Here is a 19,746-nt window from a genome sequence, read left to right on the forward strand (position 1 = left end):
CTGCTGAAATTGCAAGACAGGCACGCAGCCTGAGAAAACAAAATAAGATACAAGCGACATGGACGAGGAACTGCAAAGTAATGATAAGACTAAATGGCAATCCCGAAGAAGCGAAAGTTGTGATGATAAGAGAACTCAAAGACTTAGAGCAATATAAATAATCAGGAATCTGCTCTGGAATCTATTGGAAAAGTGACGATTGGATTATGAACAATGGGTATGGAAAGTGTTTCTGGCCTTACGGCTCAAAAAACAACAACAAAAACAAAAACACATAAATGACAAGTTTGGACACAGATTATAGGTTTCCATTCAGAGATATTGAAGAGGAAGAATTTGATTATGAAAAAGACTGTCAAGGTGGTTATTTTGCCACACACGCTGAGAAAACGAACTTCAAAACGTTTAACTATGCAGAGCACAACATGCATGACCCTGAAAGTAACATTGACCCAGATACCCACTTCTACAATAACACCAATAATACTTGTGAGTACTATACGGATGACCAATTCAATATGAATATTAAAATGGCAAATGCATTGTCGGTCATACATTTCAATAGTAGAAGCCTGTATAAAAAATTTTCTAAAATTACAGAATGTTTAAGTAAGTTAAAAAAGTTTAATATAATTGCAATATCAGAAACATGGCTCGATAATGAGAAAATTAGTGAAATGGGACTGGAAGGATACAAATTATTTACAATGAACAGGGTGAATAAAAAAGGAGGCGGTGTTGCCTTATATGTAGATAAAGTTTTGAAATGTAGTCTGATTGAATGTATGTCAAGCACCATAGATAACTTATTGGAATGTGTCACTATTGAAATCCATGTTGAAAAAGCTAACAATATAATTATAAGTTGCATCTATAGGACACCAGGTTCATGCCTTGAGACATTCAATGAAAAACTTGCTGCTATGTTTAGCAACCTAAATGATAAAAAAGTGCAAATAATTTGTGGTGATTTTAATATAGATTTGCTAAACCCAAATGGACATCAGAAAACAACAGATTTCATAAATACAATGTATAGTAACTCCCTTTTCCCTGTAATTATAAAACCAAGTAGAATAACAATTGATACAGCTACATTGATAGATAATATATTCACAAATAAAATTGACCATGAAATAGTAGGGGGACTTCTTATAACTGATATAAGCGATCATCTTCCTGTTTTTGCAATTTTTCAAAATTATTTTGGGATTAAAACTAAACAAAAGAATCAAATATTTGATATGATACGACTTAGAACAACAAGAGCCATTGCTGCCCTCCAGGTGGACTTAAAGGAACACAACTGGAATGAGGTTTTTGCAAATGAAGATTCAAATAGTGCATATGATGCATTCTTATCAACTGTAATTTCACTATATGAAAAACATTGTCCTTTAATGAAAATCACTAGAAAGCATCACAGATCAAATAAGCCATGGATCACAAAGGGGATAGAAGATGCATGTAAAAAGAAAAATAATCTATATAAGAGATTCATAAAACAGAGGACAAAAGATGCTGAAATAAAGTACAAGTTATATAAAAATAGATTAGTAAATATTATAAGAACAAGTAAGAAAGAATATTACCACAAATTATTGGAGCAAAGTAGAAGTAACACACAAGAAACATGGAGGATATTAAATAGTATAATCAAAAAGGGCTCAAAAAATAAGAATTATCCAGATTATTTTAAAAAAGATAAAGATATTGTGCTTGATAAAACTAAAGACATTGCAAATGAATTTAATGATTTCTTTGTAAATGTTGGCTTTAATTTAGCAAAAGAAATTCCAGAGACAAGAAATAATAACGACCTAAATAAACATATTACTCAGAATGTGTCCTCCATGTTTATTGGTGCTGTAACTCATAGAGAAATAATTAACATTGTGAAGACATTTAAAAATAAAAAGTCCACTGACTGTTTTGGTATTGACATGATATTAGTTAAAAGTATTATAGAATATATAGTGCAACCTTTCACATACATTTGTAATCTGTCCTTTCAAACTGGTGTATTTCCCTCACAAATGAAAATAGCAAAAGTTATTCCAATCCATAAAAACGGAGAGAGAAGTCAGTTTACCAATTATAGGCCAATATCACTGCTCCCACAGTTCTCAAAAATTTTAGAAAAGTTATTTGTTAATAGACTTGATAAATATATTGAGAAGCATAATCTCCTAAGTGATAACCAATATGGCTTTAGAGTGAAAAGGTCCACTTCGATGGCAGTGATGGAACTTGTAGAAGGGATATCTAATGCTATAGATAATAAGGAATATACTGTTGGTGTTTTTATAGACTTAAAAAAGGCGTTTGATACGATTGATCATTCTATATTAATGAATAAACTAGAGAGATATGGCATAAGAGGGTTAGCATACAAGTGGATGAAAAGTTACCTGGATGACAGATATCAATATGTCGAATTCAATAATGTAAAATCTAAGCAGTTGAAGGTAACTTGTGGTGTTCCTCAGGGCTCTGTGCTGGGCCCTAAATTATTTATATTATACATAAATGACATATGTAGCATTTCCAAACTGCTAAAATGTGTATTGTTTGCTGATGATACCACTCTGTATTGCTCAGGTAAAAACCTAGAACAGCTTCTGACTACAGCGGAAAAGGAGTTAAATATATTAAAAAACTGGTTTGATGTAAATAAGTTATCATTAAATATAAAGAAAACAAAATTGATTATTTTTGGCACTAGACAAATGAAAAATGTATCTAAAATCAGGGTTAATGGAATTGAAATTGAAAGAGTGTACGAAAATAAATTTCTTGGAGTGATAATTGATGATAAGCTGAGTTGGAAGTCTCATATAAACCATGTGAAAACAAAAATGTCAAAAACCATTGCTATTCTCTATAAAACAAAGCATGTCCTGAACAAAAAATCATTATACACACTCTATTGTACTCTGTTGCTTCCATATATGACTTACTGTCTGGAGATATGGGGTAATGCATATAAAACGAACACTCTTCCTATTTTCAAGTTGCAAAAAAGAGCTATAAGAATTATAAACCAATCAAACTATATAGAACCAACTAACATTTTGTTTATTAATCTGAATACCCTGAAATTTTATGATTTAGTTGAATATAAAATGGCACAGATAATGTATAAAGCACAAAATAACTTGCTTTGCCCCAGTACTCAGAAGCTGTTCAAAGTCAGAGAGAGTCAATATGACTTAAGGGGAACAGATTTCTTTAAAAAAAACAAGATAAGGACAAATATAAAGCAGAGATGTGTTTCTGTTAGAGGAGTTAACCTGTGGAATAGTTATGACAGTGATTTAAAAAGGTGTAGTTCATTTTCCTTGTTTAAAAATATGTTTAAAAATAGAGTATTAGAAAAATATATATATCAAGAATGAAAAGAGCAAAAAAAAAAAAAACAAAAACAAAAAACAGAAAACCTCTTGATTCTTTTGCTTTGATGTAGTTACAGTGGGGCAAAAAAGTATTTAGTCAGCCACCGATTGTGCAAGTTCCCCCACTTAAAATGATGACAGAGGTCAGTAATTTGCACCAGAGGTACACTTCAACTGTGAGAGACAGAATGTGAAAAAAAAATCCATGAATTCACATGGTAGGATTTGTAAAGAATTTATTCGTAAATCAGGGTGGAAAATAAGTATTTGGTCACCTCAAACAAGGAAAATCCCTGGCTCTCACAGACCTGTAACGTCTTCTGTAAGAAGCTTTTCTGTCCCCCACTCGTTACCTGTATGAATGGCACCTGTTTGACCTCATCATCTGTATAAAAGACACCTGTCCACAGCCTTAACCAGTCAGACTCCAAACTCCGCCATGGCCAAGACCAAAGAGCTTTCGAAGGACACCAGGAAAAGAATTGTAGACCTGCACCAGACTGGGAAGAGTGAATCTACAATAGGCAAGCAGCTTGGTGTGAAAAAATCAACTGTGGGAGCAATCATCAGAAAATGGAAGACATACAAGACCACTGATAATCTCCCTCGATCTGGGGCTCCACGCAAGATCTCATCCCGTGGGGTCAAAATGATCATGAGAACGGTGAGCAAAGATCCCAGAACCACACGGGGGGACCTGGTGAATGACCTGCAGAGAGCTGGGACCAAAGTAACAAAGGTCACCATCAGTAACACACTACAACGGCAGGGAATCAAATCCCGCAGTGCCAGACGTGTTCCGCTGCTGAAGCCAGTGCATGTCCAGGCCCGTCTGAAGTTTGCCAGAGAGCACATGGATGATACAGCAGAGGATTGGGAGAATGTCATGAGATCAGATGAAACCAAAGTAGAACTTTTTGGTATAAACTCAACTCGTCGTGTTTGGAGGAAGAAGAATACTGAGTTGCATCCCAAGAACACCATACCTACTGTGAAGCATGGGGGTGGAAACATCATGCTATGGGGCTGTTTTTCTGCCAAGGGGACAGGACGACTGATCCGTGTTAAGGACAGAATGAATGGGGCCAAGTATCGTGAGATTTTGAGCCAAAACCTCCTTCCATCAGTGAGAACTTTGAAGATGAAACGAGGCTGGGTCTTCCAACATGACAATAATCCAAAACACACCGCCCGGGCAACAAAGGAGTGGCTCCGTAAGAAGCATTTGAAAGTCCTGGAGTGGCCTAGCCAGTCTCCAGACCTCAACCCCATAGAAAATCTGTGGCGGGAGTTGAAAGTCCGTGTTGCTCGGCGACAGCCCCAAAACATCACTGCTCTTGAGAAGATCTGCATGGAGGAATGGGCCAAAATACTAGCTACTGTGTGTGCAAACCTGGTAAAGACCTATAGTAAACGTTTGACCTCTGTTATTGCCAACAAAGGTTATGTTACAAAGTATTGAGTTGTATTTTTGTTATTGACCAAATACTTATTTTCCACCCTGATTTACGAATAAATTCTTTACAAATCCTACCATGTGAATTCATGGATTTTTTTTTTTTCACATTCTGTCTCTCACAGTTGAAGTGTACCTCTGGTGCAAATTACTGACCTCTGTCATCATTTTAAGTGGGGGAACTTGCACAATCGGTGGCTGACTAAATACTTTTTTGCCCCACTGTACTTACTAAGGTGGTGGTGTTTTTTCTTGTTTGTTTGTTTGTTTGTTTTGTTTTTGCTTTGTTTGCCTTCTCTCACCCCAACCGGTCGCAGCAGATGGCCGCCCCTCCCTGAGCCGGGTTCTGCCGGAGGTTTCTTCCTGTTAAAAGGGAGTTTTTCCTTCCCACTGTCGCCAAAGTGCTTGCTCATAGGGGGTCATATGGTCATATGATTGTTGGGCTTTTCTCTCTGTATCTATGAAGCGCCTTGAGGCGACATTTGTTGTGATTTGGCGCTATATAAATGAAATTGAATTGAATTGAATTTTATTATTTGCTTCGAGCCCTGTGTACAGGAGCTGCATGCTAAAAGATCTTTTGTTAAAAGGGTTGGCGTAATAAGCAAATGCTTCAGCCAATACCTTTTGATTAGCCTTGTCTCATGCTTTTTTGCTTTGTGGTAAATCTTTGTTCTGTCTTCACTGAGATATTTGAATGCTAATCAATAAACAAACAAACATATCAAACAAACATACCTCTTTTTGTCAGATAGCTTAATCTTTCTCTCATGTCACCATAAAACATTTTTCCATATGGTATTTGAGTTGTCCATGTGAGCAACTACAAGTTTCAGACAAGGTTAAAGGTGTCAGTTTTGGTTAGCATCCTCTCAGTTCACGGAGATGTAAAACTCACTTCACTGTGGACAGTAACGCTCGTGTTCAAGCAGTTTCCAGTTCATTGCAGGGTTGAGCCTTCATGATTCCTGGGTTCTTCAAAACATCCTAACCAATTTCCTTTCAACTGAGCATGTGTCATGGCTCACCGGCCCAGGAAGAGAGATGGACACAGGTGCAGAACTGCAGGGCAAGACAATCATGAGCACTATGACTGCGGGGTGCGTGAACTGAGCCAGGGGAGACTATGGCTGACTATGGGCACTGGAATAAAAGGAGAATACAGTCAGAGTGGTTCAGAGGAAATTTGAATGAATTCCAAGAGTAAGTAAGACGCCTTACTTGCTTGCAGGTGGAGAAAGGCAGGAGGGGGCAGGGGTGAGCACGGAGCATGACGCTGGGACGCAGGGAGGCAGGCACGTGAGAATGGCAATAAGACTGAGAGGTTTTACCAGCAGCTGGAGATCTGGATCCAGGTAAGCAAATATGGCAACGGGTGAAAAGTGAGCTCTGGGAACAGGCTATGAAACAGGTGAAGAAGGTAAGTACAGACACTACAGTTTAATCTAAAGAATGTGAGGCCACAGACTAACATTGGTTAGCAGATAATCTGGCGAGGACTAATTGAGTGTGTCAATCCTATATACTACTGGAATAATTGCCCAAAGATGGGCAGCCAGGGAGGAGCAACAAGTCTCTACCCAGAGGAGGAGAGCTGCTGCTGGAGAAAATACTGTCACTCACCCAGACCGTGACAGTTTGGGTCATCTTCCAGCCTGCATGCATACTTTTAACCCTGTGTAGATTAGAGAAAAAAAACAAATCAAACATATGCACCCAGTTCTAGTTGTCTTAAAGTCAATAAAGATATATTCCGTACAATCATTTCACCCTGGAGAAAGAACAAAATTACCAAGACATTTATGCCCATGATGAGTGTATGTAAACTTCTGAACACAACTGTAATGGGATCATTTCTGTTGCTAAGTAAGTTACAGGCTATTGTTTCCTTCCTGTGGCCTTTGAAGGAAACAATAGCCCCAAAACACATATCATTATGCGTTTTGATCACTTTGTAATGTAAATTTGTAATGCTGTTATTCTTCAAAAGTAAACTCAGTAAACTCTGTCATAAACTAAACTCGTGTAGGCCAATGTTGTGTTGTTGCAGAATTGTTTTTGCATTAGTTTTGTATGATATGAATCCATTAATAAAGCATTTTAGGGAATTAGCACCTGCTCTCTTAAACCACATACTACAACTCAGTGACTGACACAAAAACTCAGTTCATTCACTGTTGTCTTCAGACTGCATTCAGTTTTTACAGTTTAAGGAAGCACTTAAAGATTGATTTGTTCTAAATGTTTCATATAAATCTACTATACTTGCATACACAGTTAACAGTTTGAATGAATAAAGTTTCGCTACTCCTATTTTTTCAGTTGTTGGTGGTTAGTATTTGTTAATGACGTGTGGATAGGGATGAGTTTTTGTTCTCATAAGCCACATGCTGATCACGGGCTTGGGTGGTCGCCTGCTCCTTGCATGTCTACTGTAGCTTGCAAATAGAAATGAAATAAATAAAAGGTGAATAAGACTGATTTGAGGAGTTAACTCTTTAATGATTATTGACTAAGGTGCGCGAAGTGTGCGTTGCTTTTAATTGCTTTTAATAATGGTAGGCATGCGGCAGCTATAAGCCACGACCTCTTTAATGTTGCCTTCACGTGCTCATCACAAACTCATACTTTCACCAAATAAAGTAGTTACCAGATAGTATGATCCAATTTTGTAATTTATTTCTTTAAAATAATTTAGTACTGTAAAAGTTTATGTATTTACTGTAAGTTTGCAGGGAAAATTCTTTTTTTTCTTTTAAATGCTAAATATAATCAACTAAAGGTTAGTCACCAGGCTAAATGGGTTATTATAATTTATTGTTACATATTATCGTATCGATATCAATATGAAAAGAAATTTCTATGATTTCTGGTTTTATTAAAGTGCGCATTTTCCTTGTGAAATGTAAATACGTGTTCCTAATTCCGGCAACCTTGAAAGCGGCACAAAAACCGCTGGTACGGCTGGGACTGTTACGGCTTGACAGTGAGTGCCCAAGCAAAAATCAGCAGCGGTGTCGTTTGAGGAAATTTCGGTTTGCAATGTAAGTCTATCCTATACCACACACTTTTATTTGTCAGTCAGATGTTGACGATTTCGCTTCCGTTTTTTTTTTCTGGTAATACTTCAAGACGCGGGCGCAAAAACAACGCCCAGAACTTTTGCTACTAGCCTGCAACAAGTGCTAGTGCCCGTCTTCGAGATGTGAGCTAGCTAAACTTAGCTTAGCCACAGCAGCAACGCTGCATTAAAGTTGTCTAACGTTGCTCACTCCTCATCATATCAACTTATCTTTGCTAGTTATGTAGGTAGTCAAGAAAGAGTGTACACAATCGGTTTGTATACAGGCCACAGCTGTTACTGTCACTGTTACACGAATCTTACTGTTAGACAACGATATGTGCTAGCGTTTTAGTCTATGCTTAGAAACTACCGTTTCCTGTGTCGTTGGCCTATCTACAAACTACTGCTGTATACTTTTATTTAACAATCTTAAAATGTTTGTGTATGTCCCTTTGTGATTTCTAATTATTGTAGCTCTAATTTGGATATGACTAAAATAATATCAAGACACAATCAAAGGCAACGCAAAGTTGTAAACAGGAAATATATTTATGGCCGAAGTGTTTCTGTTTTAATAGGTCGTAATCATGTTGATGACTGGGTAATTAAAATAAGTTTTAAACTATATCTAAGCTGAATATTTTCCACTCCAGTAATAACTTACACGCCGTTGTCGGTAATGCCGTTATCTAACGTTATTTCCATCCCATCAGCATCTACAGTTTTTTTTTCTTTGTTGACACCGTTAGGAACTGTACTCTGATATGTTTCTCGGTCAATATGTGTATTAGTAGCCGCTTTGAAGTTTAGGGGTAATGAAAGAACAAGGTAAAAGACGTGTTTCGTGAGTGTTTACTTTCTGGGAAGGTGTATTGCCTTACAGCATCGAGAGAGGAAACTTTTTTTTTTCCTTTTAAACTTATATATATATACATACACACACACACACAGTGCACATAGAGGCACTGTACTCAGCGTTTTCGTAATGAATCACAGACAGATTTCTACAACTATTTTTGTCCATATTAAAAAATCCTTGACAGAGAATTTGCATGTCTTTCTGAAATTGAGTGATGATTTGATTAAACCATAAAAGTCATTCTTTCATGATGTTAAAGTCATTTCTGTTCATTGTAGTGATGGTAGTGGATCAGTAGTATAGATACCACAGTGATGATAATGTAAAATTAGGCCCCGGAATGTATGGATAGTAGATTTACAATAGATTTGAAATAAAATAAATCTATTAATGCGAGAGGGTTAACAAGAATATTCAATTAACCACGATCACAGTTTCTGGACTCAGTCCTTTATTTGAAGTGGTCCAAATGTAACTGGACAATTTACTCCAAAGTTGTTTTAAATTTGTCTCCATCACTTAATTAGCAGTAAGGTTGGTAGTTGATTGCTTGCAACTGTAGCCTTTGCATTTGGAAACTGTTGCTGTGAATCCATAACATATGGTCAAATGGAAACTTAATTCAAATGAAGCAATAAAGCAAAAATAAAATTTATCTGCAATTTTTGTTCAGTGAGTTAAATTGAGGCTGAAAGGCGGGACTTAAATTGCATCTTTTTATTTTAATGCAGTGGTGAGCCAGCTCTTCCTTGGTGCCTTTTGAGAACCATTGCACATTACAACAGAACTGAGAACTTGTAGCTAGGGCTGCCACAAACTATTATTTTGATAGTCGACTAGTCACCAATTATTTTTGCCATTAGTCAACTAATCAGATCATGCGTCCATTGGATGTAAAACGTACAGCTTATTGTACCAGCATGCATGTGCTCTTATATAACTATCATTAGCTTACAGCTTTAAATGTTTAAGGTATGTGCTAACTAAAAATAAAGACAAGATGATAGTTTATTAAATTTTAATGAAATTTACAGATTGTTTCGGTGGAGTTTAATAAACTCAGCCGCTATCTAAAATACTTAATTTCCCGGAGGAACCCACCCTAGGGATTAATAAAGTTTTATCTAATATAATATAATATAATATAACAGGACACCGGAGTATATTCTTGAGCATCTCACACTTCTGATAATCGGTTGTCTTCTTGACGTTTATTCAGCGGTGTAAAAACTATAACTTTAATCTCAGCCAAGCCGATTTACTCAGGAACAAATAAAATACTGAAAAAAGCCAAACAATAACATTTTTAAGTTATCTAAGTGACTTATATACAGTGTTGGGGAGTAACGGAATACATGTACCGCCGTTACGTATTTAAAATACAAAATATGAGTAACTGTATTCCGTTACAGTTACCGTTTAAAAAGGTGGTATTTAGAATACAGTTACTTTGTTGAAATAAATGGATTACACGGTGGTACTTTCCTGTTTCATATTGTGGCGGGTCAGGACTGTTTGGGTTTTGTTTGACAGCTGTTCTGTTGTTCCAGGTGGCAGCGTTACGGTTGCCATGGTTACAGGGTGACGTTCTCTCTCTGCGTGTTTCCTGGGTGAGAGGGCGCCTTTTTGTTGTTGTTGTTGTGCTAAGCTAATAGGCAGAATGCTACACGTACATGCTCTAAAGAATGTAGCCTCATAGGCAGTGTAGTCCGTGCTGCTGGGAGAATGGACTGCCATACTCGTTATGTGTCTGTGAGCGTGAGGAGGGAGAAAAAGGCGAGTGGAAAAGTACCAGTTGTCATCGAGCAAAAACGGGAGCTGGAAGCATGTAAATATAATAATAACCACTGCAGCCAAGAAGAGTGCCTGACGAGCCCAGTTGTAAGTAAGCTATTAAGACTCGACTGTACGCTGTGTTCGTGTTTTCCTCCGAAACAATAAGTTCCTTTGGAGCAGCCTTTCAACGCCTCTCTGTCTCTCGCAAGCAAAGTTGACCCAGACAACAAAGTAAAGCTATTTTTCAGCTATGAGCCCGATACAGAACCCGCCGTATTAGTCAGAGGTCCCTTTACTATGGGTTCGGAGCTGCGGACCTTCAGTAACAGTAATAAATCACAGCAATAGTACATTCATGTAGTTGTAAAAAGCATGATAATATATTAAGTAATCCAAAGTATTCAGAATACGTTACTCTCATTGAGTAACCTAACGGAATACGTTTCAGAATACATTTTGGGGCATGTAATCTGTAATGGAATACATTTTAAAAGTAACCTTCCCAACACTGCTTATATCATGTTTAACCTGAGTAGCGAAAGACAACGGTGGGTTTGAAAACTATTTGCCGGGAGTCCGGTATTCTCACCGGAACTAGTAAGCCTTGCCCTGGGCTAGCTATCGAACTGGTGGCTAACAGACGTCTCCGAAAACGTCGGAGCGCTTTTGAAAATATGTGGTGTCTTGATAAACTGAACAGATATTTGAAGTTTACACAGCTACGTTCTCGCCTGAAAATATGTTAAACGTTTATTTTGTGACCAGAAAGGATAATAAGAGTAACATTAAAACTAACTAGCTGCCCCCATTGTTGGAAACTGAGCAGGGCCATACTATGAATTCTGGGATAGGTTGGACCACAAAGTATACACCCAACCCATCCTTCATATCTGGGGAAATGAAGGCCGCGTTTGTCGAATGCATTTGTCGGAGTCTTCGAATTTGGACAGTCTTTGTCGTGTCGCTGTAACGTAATCGGCCTACAAATGCGGGCACAAGAGGATGCAGTTCCTGAATTTGTACACAGCTACGATACCGGACACTGCTGCTTCTTCTTCGAGGTTTAAATGCAGCTGGCATCCTTGTACATGCAGTGCTGCCATCTTCTGTTTCAGTCTGTTATTACACTCTTAAATCCTACTACTTATTCCTGCATCTTTTGGGATCTTACAAAGCTTCAAACGACACGTCGACTATTAAATTAGTCGTCAACAATTTTAATAGTCGACGTAATCGTGACTAGTTGACTAATCGTGGCAGCCCCTCTTGTAGCCTCATTTATCTTAAATTGGTTTCACTGAAATGGAAAGGAAAATCATAATGGACAAAAGATCCTAGGCTGCATCTGGTTAATTTTTTAGGTACACCTTCAAAAGCCACTGTCATCACTTGTTCCCAATTTGGGACCAGCAAAGTGGTGACATGCGAGTGTCAGCTTTTTGGCCCTGCACCTATATTTATTTCTGTGGTTGTAGATTAGGCACATGCACAGCATTAGTAGAAAAGAGGTGTGTGTGTGTGTAGACATGGTATCAGACCTACATAGTTCAACTAAAGTCTTCACATGAACTCTGGCGCAATGACAAAGGCTGCTCTCTTTGCACAAGTAATGCCTAAACACAAATGTGAAACTACATAAACCTACACATAGACGCACAATGCACATTGCTAAACTAATTAATGAATAAAAATCGATTATTGTTATTTACAGCTTTTCCAAAAAAGTCAAAGATAGAAACTCAGTACTCAATACATTTTTATGTATTCAGAAATTGAATACATAAAAATAATGAGTTCGATTAAAAGTATTGACCAAATTCTTTTTCTTTTTCTTTTTTTTTTTTTTTAAACTAACACATATTTAGTAATCCACTCTTTACCCACTTGCTCTTCACTAATACAAAGACCAAACAAAACAAAAGAAAAAGCGTTTACTGCATTTGTTTATTAAACCTACCCTCATTGTATCCTAGTTAGACATCAATTTGTTTTTAACCAAGCCACACATTCCCCAAGGGATCCAGCATTTTTTTTTTTCCAGTTGCATAAATTAGATGTTTTTGTTTTTTTGGGGTTTTTTTTGTTTTTTCTTTTAAAAAGGCAATCACAGCTCTTGCCATGACCCTCGTTGAGAAAAATGTGTTTTCATTTAAAGGAAAGTGGGCTGTATGTAGATGGCAACCATCAATTTAAAATTATTATGAAACAGTCATATGCACAATGGTACAAACACAATTGGTTCCGGTGAATATTACATGAATCTGAGGCTAATTTTATGTGTGTACTTGTGGTAAGTTCCAGCCATTTTACATATTAGAGAATGAAGCCCACCACTGATGCTGTAGTGTAGTTTTGATACTAGCAGCAGCTGCAGGAAATGTATATCTACAGTTTGTTTGTAATAGTTTGCTTGTTTTTTATGTTTATTTGTATCAAATTCATGCAATCAAAATTCAAAATAGTTTATCTTTTTAAATATACGTGAATTAGACGTGGCTGTAAAGTTGTTATCTTGGGGGCATAGAGGAGAAGCACTTAATCCACCCATTTCACATAGACTTCCTTTTGGAATAACTTACATCATTGATTGTTTTTCTTCAGGAAACTGGGTACCTTTGGCTTCCAGACAGATGCTGTTTCAGTTAACTGCGGCTTGTTCCTGTGTTTTGTTTTGGGGATTGTTTGTTTTTTGTGTTTGTTTGTTTTTTTTAAATATAAACACATGTAGTTTTAGCAAGCTCTTGGCATCAACTATATTTTAGCAAACATGGGTGTGCCTGCTTATTAGGGCCAGACAGATTTGTTGATTTAAAAAAAACAAATATCAATACCAACATGCCCTTGCGTTGACAAATCCTCTAACATTAACACTTATAACATATTTTAAGGGTGTTTCTCCCATCTATTCTTTACTTTTATTTTTAAAGACTGCTACAATGCATTGGCAAATCAGTAATATCAGCCAGCAGACTGCTTATATCTGCCTAAACTGTTTTACATTTAAACTAATATTGTAATTTGGCCTGAGTCAGAATTAATGTAATTAATGGCCACACTTGACTTGGACTGAATCATAATAATCTTTGTATAGCCCTGGTGTAAATAACAACCCAACTTTCAAGTTTCAGTGTTACAAGAAGTCATTGCAAAGCAATGCTCTTTCAGGTCAGGGGGTGGCAGTAAATAACCACTGTTAAAAAGCTATTGGGACAATGAATGCATATCATATTTAGGAATCTAAATAAATAATTATTTAAATTAAATTAATGGGAACCAGAAGGAACAACCTTTTGCGTTGTCTCCGGTTTATATTTTTGTTGTTGTTTAACAGTTTCTTCGAGTTAAAATGCATCAGATAATAATAAATTTGATGCTTGCTATTTTAGCAGGATTGTGTGGGACATCATCTTATTTGAATAGCTTTTCATGCTATCTGATGTCAGCTTTTTAACTGTTAAGAATATACTTAAACCATTATTTTGGGCAAGCATTTACTTAAGCCACATCACTGTCAAGTCTATTGTTGTATGAAAAATAATCTCCTGCCACTTATTGTCTATCCTCAGTTGATACAATGGAGCATGAGTTGAGGAACATCAGTGAGGTGTTTTAATTACTTTTATTTTATTTTTTTGTGCGTGCATGGCTGGCTGTTGTGTCCAATCAGAGACACTGAATTGTTCTGTTTTAGCTCACTATGAACTGTTACTCCTGTTGACCTTTTGCTATCCCACAGATTGGGTGCTATATCAAGCAATTTCCTCTGAGAGGACTGTTTTTCTTTTTCTTTTTTCTTGTACCTAAAACTGACTGGTTTCCTTTAAGGTTTTAGTGGGAGATTGTGATGTTATGTAACAGATGTTTCTAAGACATTTCACAGGGGGCTAAGATTTACACTGTTTGTTTTTTTTTTGTTTGTTTTTTTTGTAAATTTCTTCAGGTCAGCAGTTGGTCCAGAAGGTTCTGCCGCAGCGGCCGGCAATAAGCGCTTGCAGCAGACGCAGGCCCAGGTGGATGAGGTATGAAATATGTGAAAACTGGCTTCTATTTAATTTCAGAATTTTATTTGAGGCCCACAGTTCTATTCTCTTATGGCTTATTGATAAGGATCCCCCAAATATGTTCAAATCTTAATTCATGAGCGCTTTAGTGTTACAAATGCACCAGATCTTTTCCTCTCAAGCTAAGAAATTTGAAACCACCTCTCAAAAGATGCCTGCCCTTAATGCTGCTTCATCTCCAATTTCAGGTTCATTTCTCAGTTATATGGTTAATTAAATGCTTATGTACCAGTCCAGCTGTACACAAATAAAGGAGAAGATACAAGTAGAGAAAGATTAAATTAACAATTTGTATTTATTTATTTTTTAATAATGGCATAGTAGCACAGCCGTAATCCAGGAGTGAATAGTTAAATAATGAAAAGATAGTGGGTGGAGTTACAGTGTCAAATAATAAAAAATCTTTTCAAGCATTAAAAATCCTTAAATAACCTCATCTTGTTCACTTTGCATCATTTTTCTCACCTAGCCCATGGCCTCGAACTCCACCCCTGTCTGTCTTCACTTGCTTTGTGTCACTCCCTCTTTTCCGTGATGTTGGTCTCACACAGAACCTTGCATAACTCTTGGCAGCAGTGTTACAATTCACCATAATGTGGAATAATTTGCTGTCTAATACTCCAAAAGACTGCCAAAGGACATTCAGTGAAAGGCAGTCCTCATCCAGTTTTGAGAAATAGCATTCAGAACCATGTCAGTGAGGCCACTAAGAAAATAGGCTGCCAAGTCTCACTCTTAATTCCCTTTACATCTTGCTCTCTCTCGCTCTCTCGGTTGTAGCTCCTCTCGGGATAAGCCACTCCTTCATAGATCTTTAACCTCAGCACGTCACAGAAAGTGTCCAATTGGCTGCCAAACGTTTACATAATCACTGTCTCCATGGTTATGTAAGACATGCACGGGCCTACACCCTCCCCTCCAACCTGCAGCTCTGGTTGAGGGGAGGGGCAGTAGTTGGGTTTGTGGATCAGTGGAACATATGGGTTATGTGTAATCTGTGTTTATGCACATGCATGTGTGTCTGACTAAAAGTGGAGTCTGTAGGAGTTATTTTACCCTGTTGATTTATTTATTTGGCATTTTTCTTCTTTCTCTTATGATTCTTTCCTGTGCCCTCCAGAGAAAAACAAATTAGGGCAGATTTATTTACAGTGAGGGCTCAAGATTGCCTAACACCCATGTACATCAAGAAATAGATATAGCAAAAAATGTATATTATGTTTATGTTTTGAGTAGGTGGTGGACATTATGCGTGTTAATGTGGACAAAGTGCTGGAACGTGATCAGAAGCTGTCTGAACTGGATGACCGAGCCGATGCACTCCAGGCTGGAGCCTCCCAGTTTGAGACCAGTGCAGCTAAGCTGAAAAGGAAGTACTGGTGGAAGAACTGCAAGGTGCTTAAACAAAGTTTGGTTCAAAAGTCACACACTTTCCACCACTTTAAATAACAATTACTCTAACTGATATGATGCACTCTATTTTTAAAGTCTTCAAAGACTGAGGTTTACTAAATTAATTGTTTTTATTTAACTACACAACTTACAGTATATATTTGCATGACTTATGGTGAAGACTTCCTGTTTTTATTCAACAAAATGAGGAGGTATTACAGATATAGTTTTTGTGTAATAGTGTAGAAATTATCTTTAATTGTTTCAGATGTGGGCGATCCTGATAGCTGTCATTGTGATCATCATCGTCATCATTATTAGTGAGTATTAAGGGTGTGCTCATCAACAGTGTTGTTACAGTTTGTGTTACTTCAAACATAAAACCAAGCATTAAGAACTCTCTACAGTGTTGTAGTTTTGCAAACTGTGTTAGGTGTACTGCTACATTGGTGCTCTTTTAAGAGGCAAACACACATCAACTGTTCAAGATCATGTGATGTGTCATTTGATGACTTATCTGATAGAAAAGAGTTTTAAAGTTTACGGACTTTGCCCCCAAACATTCAAAAAGCTTTATTTACTTAAAGTTTTACATCTACTATCCACACTATTCCCGCATCATTATTCATGCTAGTTCATGTTATGGATGCAGTAAGCCAAGAAGAAGTACACCCAATTACATAATGCAGCCTCTGTCTTTTGCCTTTATGGAATTCCCCCACAGTTCCTTTAGTGTCATATCTCTCTTTTATAATGTCTTATATAAAACATTTGGTTTAAACAAACTTGTTAATTCATTCACAGTCTGGAATTACTCGTAAGTAAGCAACAGGAGGAGGAGGGGTAGAAGACACGATAAAGAAGAGAAGTGGAGCTATGTGACTCGTGTCTCAGAGTAGCTCCACATTTTCCACCTCTACAGGGGTCTTCATTCTTTGTCCTGGATTGCCCTGTGTGTGCGTGTGTGATTGCTTATGTGCCTTAGTCACAGTTTTAACCTATAACATAACAAAATTCCAGACATTACTAGGATATACACATACCAAAGAAAACAAACATGTGTACAGAAATGTGTTTATTGATAACTTTATAACTTGACTAAATCCCAGTTATAAATATGAGTCTAAACAGACTTTGGCAGAACACACACACACACACACACACACACACACATACTCAAACCTTAAGACTAGAATTGAAGAACATTGTAAACTCTCCTCAACTTGTATTTTTCTATTTTATTAACAATTGTTTGATTGCGTGTGCCAGGCTAAGAGAAGTGCCTTTAAGGATTAGCTGTTCAGTGGTATAGTTTAGATTGTAACAGTAATCCTGCGTATGGTGGAAGAGATGCCCCTTCCCAGATTTAAAATATTTCTGCTCTTGATAGTGTAACACCAGTATTTTTTTCCTCTCTCATGCTTTTTCTTACTTAATTGGTCAGCTTTGCAAATATTAGTGAAATCTAATTGCTCATTTTATTTCTGCACAGGGTTAAGTGCTGATCAGGTCCAATGTTTAAAATGTTAATGTTAGAGCTGAATGAAGAGGAAAGTCATTCTGACAACACAAAGCTTACTGGTAATGGGTAACGTACTGTTGAACCACCTCACTGTGTCCATTCCTGTTCATGTCATTTTCAGGCAGTAATTGGGATGCAGTAAGTTTGCATGAGCTTGTGTTTAGATTAAGTGCTGATCATGTTTACTATAAGTAGCATCCACATTGCCTGACAGATTTGCCATAAAATGTAAAAGGAAAAAAAAAATTACACACACAGAAGTGCCATCATGAGGTATCAAGAGATGAATTATCTCAATTAGTTGCTCTTAAGTGTGGCAGAAAAATGGCCTTTATGTAATAATAATGATCAACAATTAAGAAGAAAGAAAATCTGCAGTTTAGCTTTAGACTTTGATAGGTGTCTCCAATGGAGAACAGCCAAAAATGCAGCCATACCTTCTGAACACATGTACCAGCCAGCCAGAGAACGAGTAGTGCCTTGTGAGCTCCCTGTCCAGCAGATACTGTGCAGCTAGCCTGTGCTATCAGTTGAATTTAACCTTTAATAAAGACCTTTGGATCAACGCCAGTGTGAAGAAACATTCTTGTTGATGCACAATGCTTCTAACACAAAACAATTAAAAATTCTAACATGCCATATTTGTCATACAATTATTTGCATTCTGTTAAATGTAGAGTTGATCATAGTTAGGCTATAGTATGTTTTTTGTGATGTTCAGGTCAGTACTGCTGAGCATCATGGGTGATATAGAGTGGAAATATTTTGTTGGTCCATGGCATTGTGATACATGTGACACTAACACTGGATTTGGGATTGCTTTGTATATTATTTTCACTCTGTTTGGTATTTAAAGCTCCTGTTTTAGGTTACAGTTTCAGGATTTTTTTTTTCTTGACTTCTAGCAATCATTAGCTTTTTTCCCCCCCTCATACTTCTTGCGTGTTTCTGATAACAAAATTAACACTAACACAAATATGTACTCACCCGCACCCCCTTTCTTTCCCCCCCCCCCTTTTTTTTTGTTAAGCATGTAGGTTTAATCAGACTGTAGCCACAACTAAAATTTGTAGGCATGGAAATGCTTTTATGGGCCAGCTTTTTATTAACCATACATGGAATTGTCAACCTCATCCTTCTTCTTTTTTTTTTTTTTTTCCTTTTTTGTCCACGGAATTTAAGATCTTATAACTTCCAAGCCTTGCTTCACTTTTGGGAATGTACGTGGAAATATGTGCAATTCTGCTCCGTGGGCCCTAAATTTATTTTTGCTTGAATAAAACTGATGTTAAATCAAAGTGTCCTCTGATTTTTCTCATCTGTGACGTAACAAACTCCAGCTATTGCTTTTTCCAAAAGGAGCCATGATGGCAAAATCATTTTTATTGGAGTCATTTAAAGATAAATTCCTTCAGTGTGTCATACAATGGTGTACAGCAGATTTTACCCCTGTATTGTTGAGTTCTTTTTTTTTTTCTCCCCCCCCCCAAATGTTTCCTTCCTCTTTTTTCCATCTCAGTTCCACTCACTTGCAGGTCTTTAGGATAACCCCCATCAGTTCTAATGATTATATATTTTATTATTATTTTGTTTTGGTTTTACAGAATTGGGAAATTTTCAATTCAGGTTTAATTTAAAGGCAGATTTAACTGAAAAAGTCAAATTGCAATAAAGATGTGGTAAAATAATATATAACAGCTGCTCAAGTGTTGTTTGTGCTTTCAAACAAATGTCATTGTATCATAAAGAAAATCAACATGCCAACTGAGCATAATTAGATTGCATATTATTGTTGCAAAATTTTAAAATATAATGTAAAATAATATTATTTAAAATTAATGAATAAGGATATACAAGTGTGTGGCATTCTTTGCCTTCCTTTTCATTTGCTTAATGACAAAATCTATTAAAATTACTGATAGCTCCCGTTTTCTTGTAATTTTTATGTTTTATTTTTTTTACTTAAGAGACTTTACTAAGATGATGTTCAATAACTGACAACAATTTAACCAAACAAAAATAAGTCAAATGTCCAAACTCCCTGCTACGTGCACTGCAGCAGCTGGACCATGCAACGACTCTGTTCATTCATTTAGCGGTAGGGGCGGGGACGCAGCGGGCTGGTAGTGTCAGTGCTCGCGCAGTCTGCTTCGGGCTTGTTGTTTCTCGGTTGTGTAACATGGGAATCCACGTGAATCGCCAGCAAGCCACCCAACAGACC

The 19,746-nt window shown here is 37.0% G+C and overlaps 1 protein-coding gene and 1 long non-coding RNA gene across 2 annotated transcripts; one reads left to right on the forward strand and one right to left on the reverse strand.

The window, feature by feature from the left end:
- Positions 1–5,707: 5,707 nt before the first annotated feature.
- LOC148102742 (uncharacterized) lies at positions 5,708–8,641 on the reverse strand. The gene is made up of 4 exons (XR_015719032.1): positions 8,580–8,641; positions 6,475–6,526; positions 6,073–6,251; positions 5,708–5,994 (listed from the first exon to the last, which is right to left on the reverse strand). It is a non-coding gene; the product is annotated as an uncharacterized LOC148102742 (long non-coding RNA).
- vamp3 (vesicle-associated membrane protein 3 (cellubrevin)) lies at positions 7,714–18,090 on the forward strand. The gene is made up of 5 exons (XM_006784421.3): positions 7,714–7,895; positions 14,491–14,569; positions 15,848–16,006; positions 16,272–16,323; positions 16,808–18,090. The coding sequence occupies exons 1-5, from the start codon at positions 7,714–7,716 to the stop codon at positions 16,822–16,824; spliced, it is 489 nt and encodes a 162-aa protein (XP_006784484.2). The 3' UTR covers positions 16,825–18,090.
- The last annotated feature ends 1,656 nt before the right edge of the window (positions 18,091–19,746 follow it).

This window comes from Neolamprologus brichardi, chromosome 5 (genome assembly GCF_056152115.1).
Source record: "Neolamprologus brichardi isolate AB-2024 chromosome 5, ASM5615211v1, whole genome shotgun sequence".
In the NCBI taxonomy this organism is placed as follows: Eukaryota; Metazoa; Chordata; class Actinopteri; order Cichliformes; family Cichlidae; genus Neolamprologus; species Neolamprologus brichardi.

Bases quoted from the DNA above. Each gene is read 5' to 3' on its own strand.
- vamp3 (XM_006784421.3), top strand. From the start codon at position 7,714: ATGATTTCTGGTTTTATTAAAGTGCGCATTTTCCTTGTGAAATGTAAA. The intron at 14,570-15,847 runs GTATGAAATATG...TGTTTTGAGTAG, and splicing joins CGCAGGCCCAGGTGGATGAG to GTGGTGGACATTATGCGTGT. The intron at 16,007-16,271 runs GTGCTTAAACAA...TAATTGTTTCAG, and splicing joins ACTGGTGGAAGAACTGCAAG to ATGTGGGCGATCCTGATAGC.